General features: G+C 52.6%; 1 protein-coding gene and 1 non-coding gene across 4 annotated transcripts in view; both read right to left on the bottom strand.

The window, feature by feature from the left end:
* Positions 1-643: 643 nt before the first annotated feature.
* Positions 644-715, bottom strand: trnae-uuc (transfer RNA glutamic acid (anticodon UUC)). Its single transcript has one exon. It is a non-coding gene; the product is annotated as a tRNA-Glu (tRNA).
* An 18,811-nt stretch (positions 716-19,526) lies between these two features.
* LOC140208624 (NACHT, LRR and PYD domains-containing protein 3-like) overlaps positions 19,527-21,992 on the bottom strand; it is a 142,787-nt gene continuing 140,321 nt past the window's right edge. For all 3 annotated transcript variants that reach the window (XM_072277444.1, XM_072277445.1, XM_072277443.1), the window contains 4 exons: positions 21,806-21,976; positions 21,480-21,650; positions 20,029-20,196; positions 19,527-19,873 (listed from right to left, as the gene is read on the bottom strand). In XM_072277444.1, the coding sequence (XP_072133545.1) occupies positions 19,789-19,873; positions 20,029-20,196; positions 21,480-21,650; positions 21,806-21,976 (595 nt within the window). In that variant the 3' untranslated portion in view covers positions 19,527-19,788. The remainder of the gene's footprint in view (positions 19,874-20,028; positions 20,197-21,479; positions 21,651-21,805; positions 21,977-21,992) is intronic.

A 21,992-nucleotide genomic window follows, 5' to 3' on the forward strand; every position in this document is an offset into this window, starting at 1 on the left:
ACAAACTCTTCTCCCTCCTGCCACCTGGCAAAATGTACCAAAGCATTCGGGCTCTCACGACCAGACTGTGCAATAGTTTCTTCCCCCAAGCCATCAGACTCCTCAAAACTCAGAGACTAGACTGATATCTACATCATTTATTATTATATTGTAATTTGTCCTCTACTGTGCGTATTGTGTGTTTATTATTTATTGTACTGCCCTGCGCTGTTTTGTGCACTTTATGTAGTCCTGTGCAGTTCTCTATTCTAGTGCAGCTTTTATGTTGTTTTTACGTAGTCTAGTGTAGCCTTGTGCTGTCTCACATAGTCTAGTGTAGTCTTGTGTTGTTTTACGTAGCATCATGGTCCCGTTTTTACTGTGTACTGTACCAGCGGCTTATTGTCGAAATGACAACAGAAGCGAATTGATTTGACTTGACTTCACATAAAAGGATACAGGGAGAATGGGGCTGAGTAAAAAAAATGGATCATCCATCATGAAATGGCGAATCGGCCTAATTCTACTGTATCATATGGTATTATGGTCCTGAATTAGGTGGATGTAGGCGAAACATAGACAAAAATGCTGCTGTTGTGATAGTAAGTTAATAAACACGATAAGTTACAATAAACGCAATAAATTACAGTAAGAAATATTCTAATTCCCTGACCGGGAATCGAACCCGGGCCGCGGCGGTGAAAGCGCCGAATCCTAACCACTAGACCACCAGGGAAACTGCCAAAATACCACGCTCAACGATAGACAACTACCCAATAAGGAAAATGCAAATTAAATTTTAGAATATAGATAATTAAAATAAATAAATGAGTGAGCTGTACCGTCATTGAAGGTTGTCAGTGGGTTGTGGAATCAATTCAGTGATGGAGTAAGCGAGGTTTTCCACTCGGGTTTATTTTCAGTGATGGGTGAGAAGGAATCAGTGTTCGTGCTCTCAATCAAGTGTCCTATTTGGGCAATAAAGTTACCCTGGCCAGTGTTGAAATGGACCTCAGTAAAGTTCAGGCAGTTAAACAGTGGCCCAAAATATCTACAGTCAAACAGGTACGGCGCTTCATTGGGTCTGCAAACTTTTATCGCCGCTTCATACAGAATTCCAGCTCTAACGCGGTTCGTACAAATGCATCACCGGGAAGACATCGGCAGGATTGCATTGGACACACGGTGCCGACCAAGTATTTTCGGAGCTAAAGCGTAGTTTCACTACTTTGGCGGTGCTGAAACAACCAAACATTGAAACATGGAAAATAGGTGCAGGAGTAGGCCCTTCGGCCCTTCGAGCCTGCACCGCCATTCGGTATGATCATGGCTGATCATCCAACTCAGAACCCTGTACCTGCCTTCTCTCCATACCCCCTGATCCCAAGTTTAGCCACACATCACAACGATTCATAGTCGAGTCGAGTCCTCTCTCAGCCCTAGTCTGCGGATAGCCGGGTGCACGCTGGTGTTTTTCTTTTCCGTTTCATGACTCCGGCCGAGAGGAATTACGATGTTGGCTACTGGGAACTTCTGGCTGTCAGGGAGGCCCTGACGGAATGACAAGACTGGCTGGAGGGGGCAGACCATCCTTTCTTTGTCTGAACAGATCGCAAGAACCACTCCTAAGTTCAGGATACAAAGAGACTCAACTCTCGCCGAGCCTTGTATGCTCTCTTCTTCTCACGGTTCAATTTCATCCTCACCTATTGTCCCGGAAACAATAATACCAAGGCCGACGCTCTCTCTTGGCAGTTCGACGCATCCGAGGACATGCCGATCCAGAGCCTGTTCTTCTTCGCTTGTGTATTGCTTCGCGGGTGATCTGGGGAGGCAGAGGTGATGCTGCATAAGAGTGGGACCACTGCCGGGGTGGGGGACCTCCCAACCGGATGTTTGTCCATACTGCGGTGCCTTCCAAAGTGTTGGAATGGTGTCACTCCTCCCGTCTGGATGGGCATCGGGGAATTCAACGGACCCTGGAGTTTATAAAGAGAACATTTTGGCGGCCATCAGTGTCCCAGGATGTCCACAACTTTGTATCTGCGTGTCCCACCTGCGGTCAGAGCAAGACCACGTCAACGTCCTGCGGTCCTGGTATGTCCACCGTCAGTGCCCCACCGCCTCTGGTCCCACCTCTATGTAGAGTGCATCACTGGGCGGACCCCACTCAATGGAAACACCACTATTTTGGCTGCTGTGGATCGATGTTGCAAAGCTGCCTACTTCATTGCCGTCCCCAAGCTCCCTTCGCCGCATTCATGGTTCAGCCTGAGTTCAGTCTTCACAGCTTTCCTCAGGACGTAACGTCTGATCAGTTCAATTCAATTCCATTCAATTCCCAGTTTTGAAAGGTGTTCTGCTGTCTTTTAGGAGCCACAGCCAGCCTCTCATCTGCTTTCCACTCCCAATCCAATAGTCAGACTGAGAGAGTGAACCAGGAGTTGGAGAAACCCTGCGCTGCCTTGCCTCTTCCAAACTCCCGTCCTAGAGCTCCCAGTTGGTTTGGGCAGAGATCGCCCTCAATAACCTCCATTCTTCCTCCACGGGTATGTCTCCCTTTGAATGCCAGAAGGGATTCCAGCCCCCGCTCTTCCCTGATCGGGAGACTGACGTAGGAGTTCATCATTGAACAGCTGATCCAGCGCTACACGCGCCCATGGAAGCGAGCCAGGGCTTCTCTGCTGCACGCCCAGAAACAGCATTCCCGGCAGGCTGATCGGCTCCATCGACAGGTAAGGCCATTCAAGCCAGTGGAGGAGGCCTGGTTGTCATCGAGGAAAGTCGAGAGCGGCAATTTGGTACCGCGCTAAGTGGGACCGTTTGTAGTAGACAAGGCTGTCAACAAGGAGTCGGAAAGATTGCTTCTACCAGCTTTACTGAAGACCTACACAGTATTTCATGTTTCCCAGCTCAAGTCGGTTACTACCTCTCCCCTAGCCCCAGTCACCCCACCTCCCCCTTCTCCTCCCCTGGTAATTGGTTCCGTTGTCTACACGGTGCGGCGCCTCCTGGCATCTCGCTGGGCACGTGGTACTTGTGGATTGGGAAAGATATGGTTCAGAAGAACGTACTTAGATCCCAGCGAGGGACCTCTTGAACAAGACACTCATCAGGGACTTCCAGCGGGCGTAGGGCTGTGGCGCCTCAGGGGCTGCGCTTTGTGCGGGTGGGGCGTCTCACAAACACGGATTCGGCAGCGCAGCAGATACGGCAATAGTGCTCGTGAAGATCCAAGTATTTGCTAATTATTATTTCATTGTGATAGTATTTAACTCAATTCGTTCCGTCGAGTGCTTGTCGAGACTTGAGCACAGCACAGCACAGCAACGCTTCGCTCGCTGCTTGCATTCGTCCTTGCCTGAGAAATAGGACTGTCGAGTCAACTGATTCTGAAGACCAGCGGAATTAGTTTTATATTTAGTTGTTCTCTTCATCCGCACTGTAGGCTTCGTTCGATTTGAGCGTTTTAGTTAACGGCCCTGCTTGGCCGTGCGTTTATTGCTTTCCTTTCACTCTATCACGGGTCGCATAAAAGTCTGTGAATTCTCGACCCGTTTCAAAGTTTCTCCCTCCGCAATTGGGCCATATCAGTACTCCGGTGACACGGACACCGGGATGTGAGATGGGACAGTGCACAGGGAGCTTCACTCGCTGTCAGACCCGGGTCTTTGGAAGGTAATATGCGGAGGACCTTTCACTCTGTGTCTGAACCTGGCCCTGTGTCATGAGACGGTATGGAAGGAGCTTCTCTGTATCTTTCACTCAAGAGTGTGGCATGGGACGCTGTGGAAGGAGCTTGATTCTGTGTCGGACCCCCCCCCCCCCCCCGAGTGTGTGATGGGACGGTGCGGAGAGAGCTTCTCTCTGTGTCATATCTCTGTGGCATCTCAACCTTTTTTTAAGAAAATGTCTTTATTATAAATTCAATGCTACAATATATACAAAGTAAATAAGACACAATTAGCAAACAAACGACATTAAATGAAAATCTTTCCATTTCTGTGCATGACAGCGCTAATGCCCCGCGATGCCAAACGGTCTTCTAGTCAACAGAGAGAAAGGCTGCCGCGGTCCCAGATTCCTGGAGCAGGTTCATCAGGTCCGGACGAGATGGACATCGTCCTGAATGGACCGGGACTGTGTAAGATTGGTCATAATGGATCTTGTAGTCTGTGCACAATAGAGAGAACGGACGCCAGTTCTTTAGCAGGCGGAAGTCTCTCTTCTTGGGCAGGATGACCACGAGAGCTGTACGCCATGACAGACGTATTTCCCCGGTGCCAAAGGTCTCCCCTCGAACAGGGGTATAGTCTACCCCCAGGACATCCTACAACGCCAGGTAAATCTCTACACACAGTCCATCTAAGCCAGAGGAATTACCCCTCCGGAGTTGCCAAAGGCCAGTGGACAGCTCCTCCCGAGTCAAGGGAGCGTCCAGGCGCACTGCGTCCTCTGGGCTGACCTTAGGCATATCTTTCCAGACCTCATTGCATGCCCCTGCTTTTGACGGATCCGGCGAAAATAAGGACCGATAGAATGAACGGACTTCTTTGTTAATTCCGTTGGGGTTCGTGATGGAGAAGCCATCGGCAGCCAGTAACCCCAATAACTGCTTTTGAACTCCCAGCCACTTCTCCAACGAGTAGAAGAAGGGTGAGCCACGGTCCAAATCCTGCAGCATTTGGATCCGTGACCTCACGTACGCACCTCGGGACTGCTGGAGCTGCAGATTCCTTAATGCGTCCTTCTTCTCCTCGTATTACTGCCATAGTTGTTGGTCTCCAGTGTCGGACCAAGACGGAACTCCAGGCCAAGCAACGCTCTCTCAAGCCGCTGAACCTCAGAGACCTGCCTCTTTGTCGACCCCCTACTGTACTTCCGACATAAAAAACCGGAAGCCGCAGGGAGCAGAGCTCTCTCCGTCTCTCCCTCCAGGTGACCCAGAATGCTCGGAACGAATTCCGGAAACGGCTATCCTCCAGTAGCCGGTTGTTAAAATGCCAATACCCGGATCCCAGCCAAGGGCACAGAGGAATAAATTCCATCCACACAAGGTGATGATCCGAGCACGACACTGGCCGCATGGAGGACGCCGACACGCGGGAGATGCAAGCCCGAGAGGTATACAGGCGGTCTATCCGGGAACCTCCCTCTCTAGATCTTCTCAAGAAGGCGCCAGAGTCGGGGTGAAGATTCCGCCAGCTGTCCACCAAGTCAAAGGACCCGACTAGCTCCTTTAACTTTTTTTGCCGATGCTGGGTGGCGTTGGAGGCCCGAGCGGTCATCCACCTCGAGGGTACAGTTGAAGTGGGCCAGTGAAGGAGAGGAGCTTTGAGGCTTTGACTCAAGAGGCTTCGAAGAGAAGAGGCGGAGGGCAAGCTAGCTCGCAGGTAGTTTTTACAATGTCTCCTGAAACGGTGATGTGCATCTCATGTGAGATGTGGCATTCTTGGAGGAACTCCCCTCTCCCGCAGAGTCACATCTGCCAGAGGTGCATACGGCTGGGCGATCTGGCAGACCGTGTACGGTATCTGGAGCAGCAGCTGGATGACCTTCGACTCATAAGGGAGAATGAGGCAGTCAAAGATGAGAGCTACAGGGAGGTAGTCACACCTAGGCTGTCGGAAGCAGGTCGTTGGGGTGACAGTCAGAGGGATGAAAGCGAAGGTGACCAGACAGGTAGTGCAGAGCACCCCTGTAGCCATTCCCCCGAATAATAAGTTTACCGTCCTGGATACTGTTGGCGGGGACGACAGACCAGGTGTGAGCGACGGTGCCAGTGCCCCCGGCACTGAGTCTGACCCTGTGGTGCAGAAGGGTTGTCGGAGAAGAGGAGAGCTGTCATCATTGGAGATGATATAGTCAGGGGAGCAGACAGGAGATTTTGTGAACGTGAGAAGGACCCCGCATGGTTTGTTACCTTCGGGTGCCAGGGTCTGGGATGTCTCTGACCGGGTGCACGACATCCTGGTACGAGAGGGAAAGCAACCAGAAGTCGTGATACATGTTGGGACCAACGACATAGGCAGGAAGAGGGATGAGGTCCTGAAGTGAGAGTTTCGGGAACTAGGCAGAAGGCTGAAGAACAGGACCTCAAGGGTGATGTTCTGAGGATTGCTGCCAGTGCTACATGACAGTGATGGTAAGAATTGGAGGAGATGGCAGTTGAATGCGTGGCTGAGAAGTTGGTGCAGGGAGCAGGGTTTTAGATTTTTAGATCATTGGGATCTCTTCTGGGGAAGGTGGGACCTGTACAGATTGGATGGGTTGCACCTGAACTCGAGGGGGAGCAATATCCTTGCAGGTAGGTTTGTTAGCATGGTTTGGGAGGGGTTAAACTAATTTGCGAGGGGGATGGGACACAGAGCGATAGAGCAGTGAAAGAAGTGCATGGAGTAAAGCCAGACCTAACATGCAGAGAGGCTTTGAGGAAAGAGAAGCAGAATAAACGGTGTAAAGACAGTAATGTAGAAGGGGCTAAAATGTGCGCACCTCAATGCAAGAAGCATCAGGAACAAAGGTGATGAACTGAGAGCTTGGATACATACATGGAATTATGATGTAGTGGCCATTACAGAGACTTGGCTGGCACCAGGGCAGGAATGGATTCTCAATATTCCTGGATTTCAGTGCTTTGAAAGGGATAGAGAGGGCGGAAAAAGGGGAGGAGGGGTGTCTTTACTGGTCAGGGATACTATTACAGCTACGGAAAGGGTGGGTAATGTAACAGGATCCTCTTTTGAGTCAATATGGGTGGAAGTCAGGAACAGGAAGGGAGCAGTTACTCTATTGGGGGTATTCTATAGGCCCCCTGGTAGCAGCAGAGATACAGAGGAGCAGATTTGGAGGCAGTTTTTGGAAAGGTGCAAAAATAACAGGGTTGTTATCATGGGTGACTTTAACTTCCCTAATATTGATTGACACCTGCTTAGTTCCAAGGGTTTAGATGGGGCAGAGTTTGTTAAGTGTGTCCAGGACGGATTCCTGTCGCAGTATGTGGACAGGCCGACCAGGGGGTAATGCCATACTAGATCTGGTAATAAGTAATGAACTGGGTCAGGTCACAGATCTCTCAGTGGGTGAGCATCTGGGGGACAGTGACCACCGCTCCCTGGCCTTTAGCATTATCATCGAAAAGGATAGAATCAGAGAGGACAGGAAAATTTTCAAGTGGGGAAAGGCTAAATATGAGGCTATAAGGCTAGAACTTGTGGGTGTGAATTGGGATGAAGTTTTTGCAGGGAAATGTACTATGGACATGTGGTCGATGTTTAGAGATCTCTTGCAGGATGTTAGGATTAAATTTGTCCCTCTGAAGAAGGTAAAGAATGGTAGGGTGATGGAACCATGTGTGACAAGTGAGGTGGAAAATCTAGTCAGATGGAAGAAGGCAGCATACATGAGGTTTAGGAAGAACGGATCAGATGGGTCTATTGAGGAATATAGGGAAGCAAAAAAGGAGCTTAAGAAGGGGCTGAGAAGAGCAAGAAGGGGGCATGAGAAGGCCTTGGCGAGTAGGGTAAAGGAAAACCGCAAGGCATCCTTCAATTATGTGAAGCAAAAAAGGATGACAGGAGTGAAGGTAGGACCGATTAGAGGTAAAGGTGGGAAGATGTGCCTGGAGGCTGTGGAAGTGAGCGAGGTCCTCAACGAATAATTCTTTGCGGTTTTCACCAATGAGAGAGAACTTGATGATGGTGAGGACAATATGAGTGAGGTTGATGTTCTGGAGCATGTTGATATTAAAGGAGAGCAGGTGTTGGAGTTGTTAAAATACATTAGGATAGATAAGTCCCCGGGGCCTGATGGAATTTTCCCCAGGCTGCTCTACGAGGCGAGGGAAGAGATTGCTGAGACTCTGGCTAAGATCTTTATGTCCTCGTTGTCCACGGGAATGGTACCTGAGGATTGGAGGGAGGCGAATGTTGTCTCCTTGTTCAAAAAAGGTAGTAGGGATAGTCCGGGTAATTATAGACCAGTGAGCCTTACGTCTGTGGTGGGAAAGCTGTTGGAAAAGATTCTTAGAGATAGGATCTATAGGCATTTAGAGAATGAGAATCATGGTCTGATCAGGGACAGTCAGCATGGATTTCTGAAGGGCAGATCGTATCTAACAAGCCTGATAGAGTTCTTTGATGAGGTGACCAAGCATATAGATGAGGGTAGTGCACTGGATGTGATTTATGTGGATTTTAGTAAGGCACTTGACAAGGTTCCACACGGTAGGCTTATTCAAAAAGTTAGAAGGCATGGGATCCAGGGAAGTTTGGCCAGGTGAATTCAGAAGAGGCTTGCCTGCAGAAGGCAGAGGGTGGTGGTGGAGGGAGTACATTCAGATTGGAGGATTGTGACTAGTGGTGTCCCACAAGGATCTGTTCTGGGACCTCTACTTTTCGTGATTTTTATTAACGACCTGGATGTGGGGGTAGAAGGGTGGGTTGGCAGTTTTGCAGACGACACAAAGGTTGGTGGTGTTGTAGATAGTGCAGAGGATTGTCAAAGGTTGCAGAGAGACATTGATATGATGCAGGAGTGGGCTGAGAAGTCGCAGATGGAGTTCAACCCGGAGAAGTTTGAGGTGGTACAGTCTGGAAGGACAAATTCCAATGCAGAGTACAAAGTAAATGGCAGGATACTTGGTAGTGTGGAGGAGCAGAGGGATCTCGGGGTACATGTCCACAGATCCCTGAAAGTTGCTTCACAGATGGATAGGGCAGTTAAGAAAGCTTATGGGGTGTGAGCTTTCATAAGTCGAGGGATAGAGTTTATGAGTCGCGGTGTAATGATGCCGCTCTATAAAACTCTGGTTCGGCCACAGTTGGAGTACTGTTTCCATTTCTGGTCACCTCACTATAGGAAGGATGTGGAAGCATTGGAAAGGGTACAGAGGAGATTTACCAGGATGCTGCCTGGTTTAGAAAGTATGCATTATGATCAGAGATTACGGGAGCTAGGGCTTTACTCTTTGGAAAGAGGGAGGATGAGGGGAGATATGATAGAGGTGTACAAGATAATAAGAGGAATAGATAGAGTGGATAGCCAGCGCCTCTTCCCCAGGGCACCACTACTCAATACAAGAGGACATGGCTTTAAGGTAAGGGGTGGGAAGTTCAAGGGGGATATTAGAGGAAGTTTTTTACTCGGAGAATGGTTGGTGCGTGGAATGCACTGCCTGAGTCAGTGGTGGAGACAGATACACTGGTGAAGTTTAAGAGACTATTAGACAGGTAAATGGAGGAATTTAAGGTGGGGGTTTATATGGGAGGCAGGGCTTGAGGGTCGGCACAACATTGCGGGCCGAAGGGCCTGTACTGTGCTGGACTATTCTATGTTCTATGTTCTAATTCCCCCCCGAGGATGACGCAGTCCCCAGGATCGATGGAGCTCAGCCGAGCGGACAGCTGACAGAATAGGCGGGTCTGCATCACACCGCGCCTCGGAGCATACACATTGATAAAATGCAATGGTACACCATCCAGGCGCACAGCCAGGTGGAGCAGACGACCGGGCACAGCATCTTGGACTCTTACGATTTCCGAATGGAAGGTCGGGGCCAACAGGATCGCCACCCCGCGAGAGCTGGAGCTGAGGTGGCTCACTGAGACCCCGCCCTGTCACTCCAGGAGCCAAGCGGATACGTCCCCAGGGATGGCATGGGTTTCATGCAGGAAACTCACCGCATATCTCCCATCCCTGAGGACTGAGAGATTGTTATGTCTGCGAAGAGGACCCCTGCTGCCGTTTACATTGAGACTAGCTCTGGTAAGTTTCATGTCGGGAGCACACTAGGCCTCAGCAGCTGTGCCCATCCCGGTGAGAGCGGAGGCGCCTTCCACCACACTGTCCGGAAAGAAAGCAAGGATACTTTTTGCTTTCCGGGCTCGAGCGGTACCAGCGACACCCTGTGACCCACCATCCCCCGTAGGAGCGATGCTGCTTCTCCCTCTGATGTCCCTTACCAGGTCATCCAGGAAAGATTTCAGTTGCCGTCTGTCGTTCCCCGACACCGCATTCCTCTTCCCCTTTCCCTTCCGTCTGATGATGACTCTCAGGGACTTCACCAGCCTCGGCATGCAGGACCAGCGAAGCGAGGCTAGTTGTGGCCGATGCTTTGCACCCTCAGAGGTGAGAATGAAATGCTTAATTTCCTCCACAGATATTAATGGCGATTCCTCAGGAGGGGTGAGGATGTCCATTGTCTCACTATCGAAGGAACTCTTCACTGCAGATAGATTCCCAACTCTTCACTGCAGATAGATTCCCCATTGTCCTCCCCGCATGTTCTAATAGATGGCCGCGCTTGTGACCCACACTGCGCAGCGGGTACCTCGCTCTTACCTGCCCGCTCCACCGTCACATCAGCCTCATCCACATTTGCGACAGTGGAGGGATAATATCCAGGGACTCCCTGCAAGCCATTAATTGATGGGTCAGCGTGCATAGAATATCATCCTACCCAGGAGACAAGTATTAAGGGGACCCCGGCACCTTTGGTCCAAGGGATTCACAGGCAGCCTGATGCTGAGAATGAGAGAGCTTTGTCTCCTCTCCCTTTACACTATTCGATACACTTGCTTCCAGGGAGGCACTTACTACTAAGTCCTGGGTGGCGGGCTCCAGGGCTGTCTCATTTGTGCAAACAGGGCTATCAGAAGCTTTCTGCACAACCACACCATCTACCCCAGGCCTGGTGGCTGCATCTGGGGACTCAGGTTTGGAACCAACATCTGCCCAGATTCCCACCCCTTCCTGGGACTCCCCCGCATCTACATCTCCTGCCCTCTTGCGGGAACATTCCCTTCTGCTCTTCAGGCCGGAGGAGCACACAGGTGCAGGATTCACTGATGGGGCGATGCTCTCTGTTTCCATCGCCCCGTCTAACTGCGCACTTCCCCGTGCTTCACGCTCCACTTCAGGGCAAATGGGCGTGAGCTCTGCGGTCTCGGGCACCGACTTCTTAGGGTGTTTGGATTTCTTCGTTGCCTTCTTGCCCCGCACAGACTCCACCCCGTCCCCCACCTGAAAGGCAGGGGCAGGAGCAGGGACAGGGGTAGGGGCAGGGTGAGGGGCCGGGGGCAGGATCAGGGGCAGGAGCAGGTGCACGCGCAGGAGTCGGATCGAGGCAGAGGTAGCTGGGGCACTGGTGCCCGAAGTGGGCTCCCTCGGGTTTCTGGTGTTTGGACAGTCCCTCCGAAAGTGCCCACCTCCCTGCACGCATGGAACCGTGGGCGCACGGAGATCCAGTACACTTGATAATCTACCCCCTCGTTCCGGACAGTAAACCGGCCCTCAACTTCGTCCTCCCTTTCCAGCTGCATGAATACCTGACGCTGGAAAGAGATTACGATGTGGAGGGTGCGCCTCTTAAATTTGGGACGGATGGCATTTATCTCCGACCTTACTTGTCCCAAGTGGGCTAGTGCAAGAAGCAGGTCCTCATTGGGGAAGAAAGGCTTGAAGTGACCGAAGACGATTCGTTGCGTGGGAGCTGCCACCAGCTCTATCTGCATAAAGATGTTTTCCGCAGTGATCACCTTACTGAGAGCCAGGTGCACCAACTCTCATTCTTCAAATAAAACACTGCCTTCCCGAACTCGTTTAAGGTGGCCAAAATACCACCTTTCCCAACCAAGTTCTCCATGACTTCCGCAAATTGTTCCAGAGTAACGCCAGGATGCAAAATACATTGCACCCCGCTTTCATCTTCCACCGACTGAAGCAGGGTATTCTCCACGGCTGGAGAGGAAACCGGCTTTGCATAACTCCCTGGGTACCGGTCCGGCATGCTAGCACTATGTCCGAATCGAGAAATATGCGACAGTACCGTTTATAAAGTCCTGGAGTGAGTAGAGTAACCGGACGCAAAAGTTTGCACAGCGAATTGCCAGCGGCCGCAGCTGGGTGCTACGCAGTTAGCAACCGCCAACAAACCGAGTCCAGACTGGCAAAAAAACTCCAAACGAAGCTTCCACACTAAACAAGCCTCTCACTCAGATGTCCAAGAGACATTTCGAACCACCTCCAAAGTATCTCACGAACTTAATACAGCAGTTTTTCCTCGATTTCTCCCTGCTGAAGCAGAACAGCTCCTCGCTGTGTCTGATCCCGGGAGTGATGGATGATTCTGTTTGGAGGGAGCTTTACTCTGTGTCTGACCACGGGAGTGTGTGATGGGACGATGTGCAAGGAGCTTCACTCTGTGTCTGACCCCTTTTTTTTTAAACAAAATTCTTTATTACAAATGTCGGTGCTATAAATTTTTACAAAACCAGTGACTAACACATTTACTACAGTACAAACAGACAATACATGTTAAACCAATATATTGCCATCCTCATCAATGATGGCATTTACACCCCGCGGAGCCCAACGGTCCCGGAACATCTCTACGGTCGCCGTGGACTGTGCGTATTCCTTTTCAATATTCACCCGGGCACGAACATACCCCCTAAACATAGCCAGGCAGTCCGCCCGGGGAGAACCTCCTGCACCCTTTTCCAGGAGCCACGGATGGCAATTTTCGCCAGCCCCAGGAGCAAGTTGACAAGGACATCCTCATCCCTCTGTGCCCCCCTCCTTACTGGATGACCATATATGAATAGGGTGGGACTGAAATGCAACCAGAAGGCGAGAAGCAGCCCACGCAAATACGCGAAAAGGGGCTGCAGCCTCACACACTCCACGTACATATGGTACACGGTCTCCTCCAGCCCGCAGAAGTGACACGCGGCTGGGAGATCCGTGTACAAACTAAAGAACTTATTGCAAAGCACCGCTTTATGCAGCACCCTCCAACCGAGATCCCCAAGGTGCATGGGAAGGACTCCCTTGTAAAGGGACTTCCATTGGGGACCCCCCTCACCTCCCGGTGGAAAGACCGACCGCCATGACGTGTCGGGACGGTGGACAAATGTTAGGAAGTGGAGGGTGTGGAGCAGCAGCCCATAAAGGTACCTCCTGCCTGCATCCCTGAATGGGATTGTGGGTGTCGATGAAAGACGGCTCAAGTTGTGTGGATTCGTCTCTCGGGTAAGGCTGCGGGGCCTGGGCCCGACGAGCAGCTCAACTTGAGTCGATCCACACACCTGAGCCGCACCGACATCCGTTGAGGCAGGGCAGGGGTCGGCCAGGACCCCGCCCTCTGCCAGAGGAGGGGATTCCCGGCCTGAGGCAACCATGTTACAGACTCTCAGTAGGTCCTGATAGAAGCCGGGCAGCCTCTGCAAAGCTGCACGGCTGACGCCCGCCGGTGGTAGCTGCATATCTTCGTGAAGACAGCGGCCCTTCCGGAGGAAGAAAGTCGCCAACACGTGCCACCTGGGAGGGTGCTTGGCGTACAGGAATCTCTGCAGAGTCCTGAGGCGGAGAGCCGCCAGCCGTGTGCGTACACACACCAGCGACTGTCCGCCCTCTCCTACTGGGAGACTCAGAACCGCTGCAGAGACCCAGTGTTTCCTGTTACCCCAGAAGAAGTCCACTAGCTTCATCTGCATTCTCGCGACAAAAGGGGCAGGAGGGGCCAAGGTGACCATCCGGTACCACAACATGGAGGCCATCAGCTGGTTTATGACCACCACTCTGTCTCGATAGGAAAGCACCCTGAGAAGGCCTGACCAGTGCCCCAGCCGGGCCATGACCTTTGTCTCCAGGTCCTGCCAGTTCGCCAGCCAGGTCTCCCCAGAAGGACTCAGGCAGACTCCCAGATAGAGAAGGCGTCTGGTGCTCCACTCAAAAGCTCTCATCTCCTCCGGCAGGAAGTCCACCTGCCACTGGCCTACTAAGAGTCCGGAACATTTCGCCCAGTTGATCCTGGCGGAGGATGCCGCCGAGAAAACATCTTGGCACTCGCGCATCCTCCGCAGGTCACAGGGGTCTGTCATCATGAGGAGTACGTCATCGGCGTAGGCCGAGAGGACGACCTCCATGTCCGGTTCGCGCGGAACCAGACCTGTCAGCCTTCGCCGAAGAAGGCTGAGGAATGGCTCGACACAGATCACATTCAGTTGACCAGACATGGGGCACCCTTGACGCACTCCTCTTCGGAAGGGAATAGGTCCTGTCAATGATCCGTTAATCTTAACTAGGCACTCTGCGGAAGAGTACAGGAGCCGAACTCGGGCCACAAAGTGTGGTCCGAGCCCAAAAGCCTCCAGGGTGCCCACTAGGAAACTGTGGTCCACTCGGTCAAACGCCTTCGCCTGGTCAAGAGAAAGAAACGCTGCCGGGGACCCAGTCTCCTGGAGCAGGTGGATCAGGTCCCGTAGTAAGTGGACATTGTCCAGGATGGAGCGGCCCGGGACTGTGTAAGATTGGTTAGGATGGACCACCTGTCCAATTACCGAACCCAGACGGTTAGCCATTGCCCGGGCGAAGATCTTGTAGTCCGCGCACAAGAGGGAGACCGGCCGCCAGTTCATTAGCAGGCGGAGGTCTCCCTTCTTGGGCAGCAGGACCACAACAGATCTTCGCCATGAGAGGGGCATTTTTCCGGTGGCTAGGCTCTCCCCTAGAACAAGGCTGTAATCATCCCCCAGGACATCCCAAAAAGCCCGATAAAACTCAACACTCAGTCCATCTAAGCCAGGGGACTTACCCCTCCGGAGTTGCGGAAGGGCAGTGGACAGCTCCTCCCGAGTCAGGGGGGCATCCAGACGCACTGCGTCCTCTGGGCTGACCTTAGGCAAATCCTTCCAGGCCTCATTACACGCCTCAGCATTTGACGGATCAGGCGAGAATAAGGACCGATAGAATGAATGGACTTCGTCGTTAATTCCTTCGGGGTCCGTGATGGAGGAGCCATCGGCAGCCAGCAACTCCACTAGCTGCTTTTGAACTCCCCGCCACTTCTCCAACGAGTAGAAGAAGGGTGTGCCATGGTCCAAATCCTGCAGCATTTGGATCCGTGACCTCACGTACGCACCTCGGGACCGCTGGAGCTGCAGGTTCCTTAGTGCGTCCTTCTTCTCCTGGTATTCCTGCCACAGCTGTTGGTCTCCAGCGGTCGGACCGAGGCGGGACTCCAGGTCAAGCAATGCTCTCTCAAACTGCTCAATCTCAGAGCCCCGCCTCTTTGTCGACCCCCTAGTGTACTCCTGACACAAAAACCGGATGTGGGCTTTCCACAGCCGTAGGGAGCAGAACTCTCTCCGCCTCTCCTTCCAGGAGACCCAGAACGCTCGGAACGAATCCCGGAATCGGCTGTCCTCCAGCAGCCGGTTGTTAAAATGCCAATACCCGGATCCCACCCGAGGGTGTAGTGGAATAAATTCCATCCACACAAGGTGATGACCGAGCACGACACTGGCCGCATGGAGGACGCTGACACACGGGAGACAGAAGCCCGACAGATAGACTGGTGGTCTATCCTGGAACCTCCCTCTCTAGACCTTCTCGAGAAGGCGCTAGAGTCGGGGTGAAGATTCCGCCAGCTGTCCACCAAGTCAAAGAAGCCGACTAGCTCCTTTAACTTTTTTGCCGATGCTGGGTCGCGTTGGAGGCCCGAGCGGTCCTCCGCCTCGAGGGTACAGTTGAAGTCTCCCCCGAGGATGGCGTAGTCCCCAGGACCGATGGAACTCAGCAGGGTGGACAGCTGACAGAATAGGCGCGTCTGCATCACCCCGCACCTCGGAGCGTACACATTGATAAAGTGCAATGGTACACCATCCAAGCGCACAGCCAGGTGGAGCAGACGGCTGGGCACAACGTCTTGGACCCTTTCGATTTCTGGCTGGAAGGTCGGAGCCAACAGGATCGCCACCCCGCTAGAGTTGGAGCTGAGGTGGCTCATGTAGACCCCGCCCCGCCCCTCCAGGAGCCAAGCAGACTCGTCCCCAGGGATGGTATGGGTTTCCTGCAGGAAACTCACCGTATACCGCCCATCTCTGAGAACTGAGAGATTGTTATGCCTGCGAAGAGGACCCCTGCTGCCGTTTACATTGAGACTAGCTATGGTAAGCTTCATGGCGGGAGCACACTAGGCCTCAGCAGCTGTGTCCATTTCGGTGAGAGCGGAGGCGCCCTCCACCACACTGTCCGGAAAGAAAGCAAGGATACTTTTTGCTTTCCGGGCTCGAGCGGTACCAGCGACACCCTGTGACCCACCATCCCCCGTAGGAGGGAGGCTGCTTCTCCCTCTGATGTCCCTTACCAGGTCATCCAGGAAAGATTTTAGTTGCCGTCTGCCGTTCCCCGACACCGCATTCCTCTTCCCCTTTCCCTTCCGTCTGAGGATGACTCGCAGGGACTTCACCAGCCTCGGCATGCTGGGCCAGCGAAGCGAGGCTAGGTGAGGCCGGTGCTTGGCACCCTCAGAGGTGAGAATGATATGCTTAATTTCCTCTACAGGTATCAATGGGGATTTCTCAGGAGGGGTGAGGATGTCCATTGTCTCACTATCGAAGGAGTCCCCCTCCAACCCTTCACTGCAGATAGATTCCCCATCGTCCTTCCCGCATGTTCCAATAGATGGCCGCGCTTGTGACCCACACTGCGCAGCGGGTACCTCGCTCTTACCTGCCCGCTCCACCGTTGCATCAGCCTCATCCACATTTGCGACGGTGGAGGGACAATCCCCAGGGACTCCCTGCAAGCCATTTATTGTTGGGGTCGACGTGCATAGAATATCGTCCTCCCCAGGAGGCAGGTATAAAGGGGAACCCGGCACCTTTGGTCCAAGGGATTCACAAGCAGCCTGGTGCTGAGAGTGAGAGAGCTTTGTCTCGTCTCCTCTTACACTATTCGGTTCACCTGCCTCCAGGGAGGCGCTGACTAGTAAGTCCTGGGTGGAGGCCTCCAGGGCTGCCTCATTTGTGCAAACAGGGCTGTCACAAGCTTTTTGCACAACCACACCAGCTACCCCAGGACTGGTGGCTACATCTGGGGACTCAGGTTTCGAACTAACATCCGCCCGGACTCCCACCTCTTCCTGGGACTCCCCCGCATCTACATCCCCTTCTCCTCTTCACGCCTGAGGAGCAGACAGGTGCAGGATTCACCAATGGGGCGGTGCTCTCTGTTTCCATCTCCCCGTCTGCTTGCGCACCTCCCGAGCCCCACGCTCCACTTCAGGGCAAATGGGCGTGAGCTCTGCGGCCTCAGAGGCCGACTTCTAAGTGTGTTTGGATTTCTTCTTTGCCTTCTTACTCCGCACAGACTCCACCCCGTCCCCCACCAGAACCACAGGGAGAGGAGCAGGGACCGACCCAACCATACGAGTAGGGACAGGGGTAGGGGCAGGGTGAGGGGTCGGGGTAGGATCAGGGGCGGGGGCAGGGTCAGATGCAGGCGCAGGTGCACGCACAGGAGTAGGATCAGGGGCAGAGGTAGCTGGGGCACTGGTGCCCGAAATGGGCTCCCTCGGGTTCCGGGTTGTAGGACAGTCCCTCCGAAAGTGCCCCACCTCCCTGCACGCATGGCACCGTGGGCGCTCGGAGCTCCAGTACACCTGATAATCTACTCCCTCGTGCCAGACAGTAAACCGGCCCTCAACATCGTCCTCTCTTTCCAGCTGCATGAATACCTGACGCCGGAAAGAGATTACAGTGCGGAGGGTGCGTCTCTTAAATTTGTGTCGGATGGCAGTGATCTTCGACCTTACCCTAAACGGGCCAGTGGGGGAAGCAGGTCCTCATTCGGAATGAAAGGCTTAACATGCCCAAGCACGATACGTTGCGTGGGGGCCGTCACCAGCTACATCGGTAAAAAGATGTTGTCTACCGTGAGTCCCCTGCTTAGGGCCCGGTGCACTAGCTCTTCATTCGCCAGATAGAACACCGCCTTTCCGAGCTCCTTTTCGGTGGCCAAAATGCCGCCTTTCCCCACAAGGTCCACCATGGCCTCCGCACATTTTTCTAGTGTCATTCCCGGGCGCAAAATACACTGTACCCCGCGTTCCACCTTCACCGACCGAAGCAGGGCGTTGTCCGAGGCCGGGGAGGCAGCCGCCCTTGCGTAACTCCCCGCAGGCCCGCGACTCCCTGGAGACCGGTCCGGCATGCTGGAGCTGTTTCTAGTCCGCGAATTTTACAGCGGTGTCGGTTAGAAGTCCTGGAGCGAATCCAATAACTGACCGGGAAAGTTTGCAGTCGACAGTTCCTCGCTGGCTCGGCGCCAGGAAAGGCTCCGTCGGACTTGCAGAAACCCAGGCCGGGAGAGGTCGAAACGTCCTTTCAGATGCTCCGGCTCTGACACCGGACGAAAATCAGGGAGATAAAGGAGGAGGAACGTTGCCCCGATGTCAATGGGGGGGGGGGGGGGGGGGAACGACGGCGTTTGCCTCCGGTTTTGGAGCGAACCGGCTTCCTGGCGAGCTGCCAGCGGCCGCAGCTGGGAGCTACGCAGTTAGCAGCCGCCGAGAAACCCAGTCCAAACCGGCAGTAAAACTCCACACCGAGCTTCCACACCAACGCCGTCACTCACTCAGTTGTCCAAGAGACTTTTAGAGCCACCTCCAAAGTATTCCACGAACTTTATCCAGTAGTTTTGCCTCGATTTCTCCCAGCTCAGTCAGCACAGCTCCACTCTGTGTCTGACCCCGGGCGTGTGTGATGGGACAGTGTGGAGGGAGATTCACTCTGTGTCTGACCCCGGGAGTGCGTGATGGGGCGGTGCGGAGGGAGATTCACTCTGTGTCTGACCCCGGGAGTGCGTAATGGGACGGTGCGGAGGGAGATTCACTCTGTGTCTGACACCGGGAGTGCGTGATGGGACAGTGCGGAGGGAGATTCACTCTGTTTCTGACCCCGGGAGTGTGTGATGGGACGGTGTGGTGGGAGTTTCACTCTGTGTCTGATCCCGGGAGTGTGCGATGGGACGGTGTGGAGGGAGCTTTACTCCGTGTTTAACGCCGATGTTCCATCCCCCATCCCTCCCGTACTTGGGACCTCAGTGGACTCACGTCTGATATTAATCGTTGACAGTGTGGAATCACGTCAATTTTAACTGTCTGCGAGGGGCAGGAGAGGGTCAGTTAGCCAGGAAGTGGGTTGGGTGGAGATGAGATCCTGGGCACCCAGACTTTCGCAGTCCGACCTCCCTCAGTCTGGAGCTGAGACGCTACTGTGTCAGTGTGAGGAGCTCCGACCCACTGTTGCATTGCACAGGGTGCAGGGGGCAGCAGAAACCTCAAATGAGACTCAAGTCCGACACCAAGACAGGAAGTTACAGATTTATTGATTTCATCATGACAAATGTAAATTAAACAATGTGTGAGCTGCTGACGGTGCGGGAATAAATAACCTGCTTCCGACTCACCCAGAGTCACACACAATTAACTGACCGGCGACAACGAATGACACGTTGAATAATCAGTCCCGTTTCTCAGCGTCACTCTGCATCGGGGATAATTATAAAATCACATTTCAGGGCCATGTCCGATATCGCTGCAGATCGAGGGTTACCGCCGAGATATTTGTCGAGTTAACATCATTTTATCAGCAAGACTGCCGAATGCACCGTCCTCAGCAAAGTGAGCAGAAGGATTCTCTCCCCGAATAATCCCACCCCGGGACACCGGTGTCCCAGACTGAGCCTCCCCCCCCCCCCCACCACCGTTCTCTTTCTATGTAATTCCCCGGGGTCCTACTTGGGGAAGATCTCGGACCCAGATAAACGGCAGAAGCAGCTGCACCATACAGGAGGCAGAAGGACGTCACTGCAGGACAACTTCTGAGTCAGAGAGCGCTCTGCTGGAGCGTGTTCCTTTAGAACCATTTGGAATTAAACCCGGAGCGTGAACGTTAAAGGGGAGGACGGGAAATCGGCCAAGACGTCCCCATCCCGTGGGCGCGGATGTTCACATATTCAGATCTAATATTGCACTCTCACTCCGGGTCTGAGTTTCTGCAGAGACTCCAGTTCCTCCCTCCCGCCAGTTGCATGATTGTTCCACATGCTGAAAGAGATAGATGAATAAAAATGAAATAAATAGCAGTGTCAGTGAGAGGGGACTGGAGTTCATCATTCTACAACATTCACAGACAAATATCAGCAGAAACCCCGCGGATCCCCTGATACTTTATCACATTGAACATGAACACAAACACTCACCCGATCCACGTCAGACTCGGGTGGGTCAATATGAGGCGGCGGAGAGCGGGGACAGATTCAACATGGAGGAAGTTTGCATTCAGGTCCAGCGCCGTCAGTGATGGGAGTTTATTGAGAACGGAGACAAGATTCTCGGCACCAGAATCTGTGAGACTGATATTGTGCAACCTGGAGATGAGAGAGGGGCGGAAATGTGAAGGACACAGAGAGACAGCAGACGGTACAAATCCCCAATGTTTATCAGTAACACAATTACTGATCACATTATTGATAAAGTAAGGAGGCATGGGATCCAAGGGGAGATTGCTTTGTGGATCTAGAACTGGCTTTCCCACAGAAGGCAAAGAGTAGTTGCAGACGGCTCATATTCTCCGTGGAGGCCGGTGTCCAGTGGTGTGCCTTGGGGATTTGTTTTGGGACCCCAACACAGTGATTTTTATAAGTGACCTGGATGAGGAAGTGGAGGGATGGGTTAGTAAATTTGCTGATGACACAAAGGTTGAGGGTGTTGTGGATAGTGTGGAGGGCTGTCAGAGGTTACAACGGGACATTGATAGGATGCAAAACTGGGTTGAGAAGTGGCAGATGGGGTTCAACTCAGTTAAGTGTGAGGTGGTTCATTCTGGTAAGTCAAATATGATGCCAGAATATAGAATTAATGGTAAGACTCTTGGCAGTGTGGAGGATCAGAGGGATCATGGGGTCCGAGTCCATAGGTTACTCAAAGCTGCTACGGAAGTTGACTCTGTGGTTAAGAAGGCATACGGTGTATTGGCCTTCATCAATCGTGGGATTGAGTTTAAGAGCCGAGAGGTAATGTTGCAGCCGCATAAGACCCTGGTCAGACACCACTTGGAGTACTGTGCTCAATTCTGGTCACCTCACTACAGGAAGGACATGGAAACTATAGAACGGGTGCAGGGTACATTTACAAGGATGTTGCCTGGATTGGGGAGCAGGCCTTATGAGAATAGGTTGAGTGAACTCGGCCTTTTCTCCTTGGAGCGACGGAGGACGAGAGGTGACCTGATAGAGTTGTATAAGATGATGAGAGACATTGATCATGTGGATAGTCAGAGGCTTTTCCCCAGGGCTGAAATGGCTAACATGAGAGGGCACAGTTTTATGGTGCTTGGAAGTAGGTATAGAGGAGATATCACGAGTAAGTTTCTTTACGTAGAAAGTGATGATTGTGTGGAATGGGCTGCTGGTGGCGGTGGTGGAGACGGAAACGATAAGATCTTTTGACAGAATCCTGGATGGCTACATGGAAATTACAAAAATGGCGGACGATGGGTAAAACCTAGGTAGTTCTAAGGTAGCGATGAGCTCAGCACAGCTTTCTGGGCGCCTGTATTGTGCTGCAGGTTTTCTATGTTCTATGTTCTATTAATGTTGAGTGTCTGACACCCAGTAACTGGAACCACAATCTCCCACAGTCTGGTACTTACCGCAGTGTGTGTATTTTACACTCCGGGTTCAACAGAGCCACAGACACCAGCTTCACTGCTGAATCTCTTATAGTATTATCACTCAGGTTCAGCTCCGTCAGAGATCGTTTTGTGCTGAGAGTGGAGGCGAGATCCTCGACACCAGATTCTGTGAGACCGACATTGTCCAGCCTGGAGATGAGAGAGAGTGAAGGTGAAGGACACAGAGAGACAGGAGACGGTACAAATCCCCAGTGTTTATCAGTAACACAATTACCGATCACATTAATGTTCAGTGTCAGACACCCAGTGACTGTAAACACAATCTCCCACAATCTGGTACTTACTCGAGTTTCTGTATTTTACACTTTGATTTCCTCAGAGCCTCAGACACCAGTTTCACTCCTGAATCTCCCAGTTTATTACGACTCAGGTTCAGCTCCGTCAGTGATGGTTTTGTACTGAGAGCGGAGCCGAGATCCTCGGCACCAGAATCTGTGAGACCGACATTACTCAGCCTGGAGATGAGAGAGA

Source organism: Mobula birostris, chromosome 13, assembly GCF_030028105.1.
Source record: "Mobula birostris isolate sMobBir1 chromosome 13, sMobBir1.hap1, whole genome shotgun sequence".
NCBI classification, from domain to species: Eukaryota; Metazoa; Chordata; class Chondrichthyes; order Myliobatiformes; family Myliobatidae; genus Mobula; species Mobula birostris.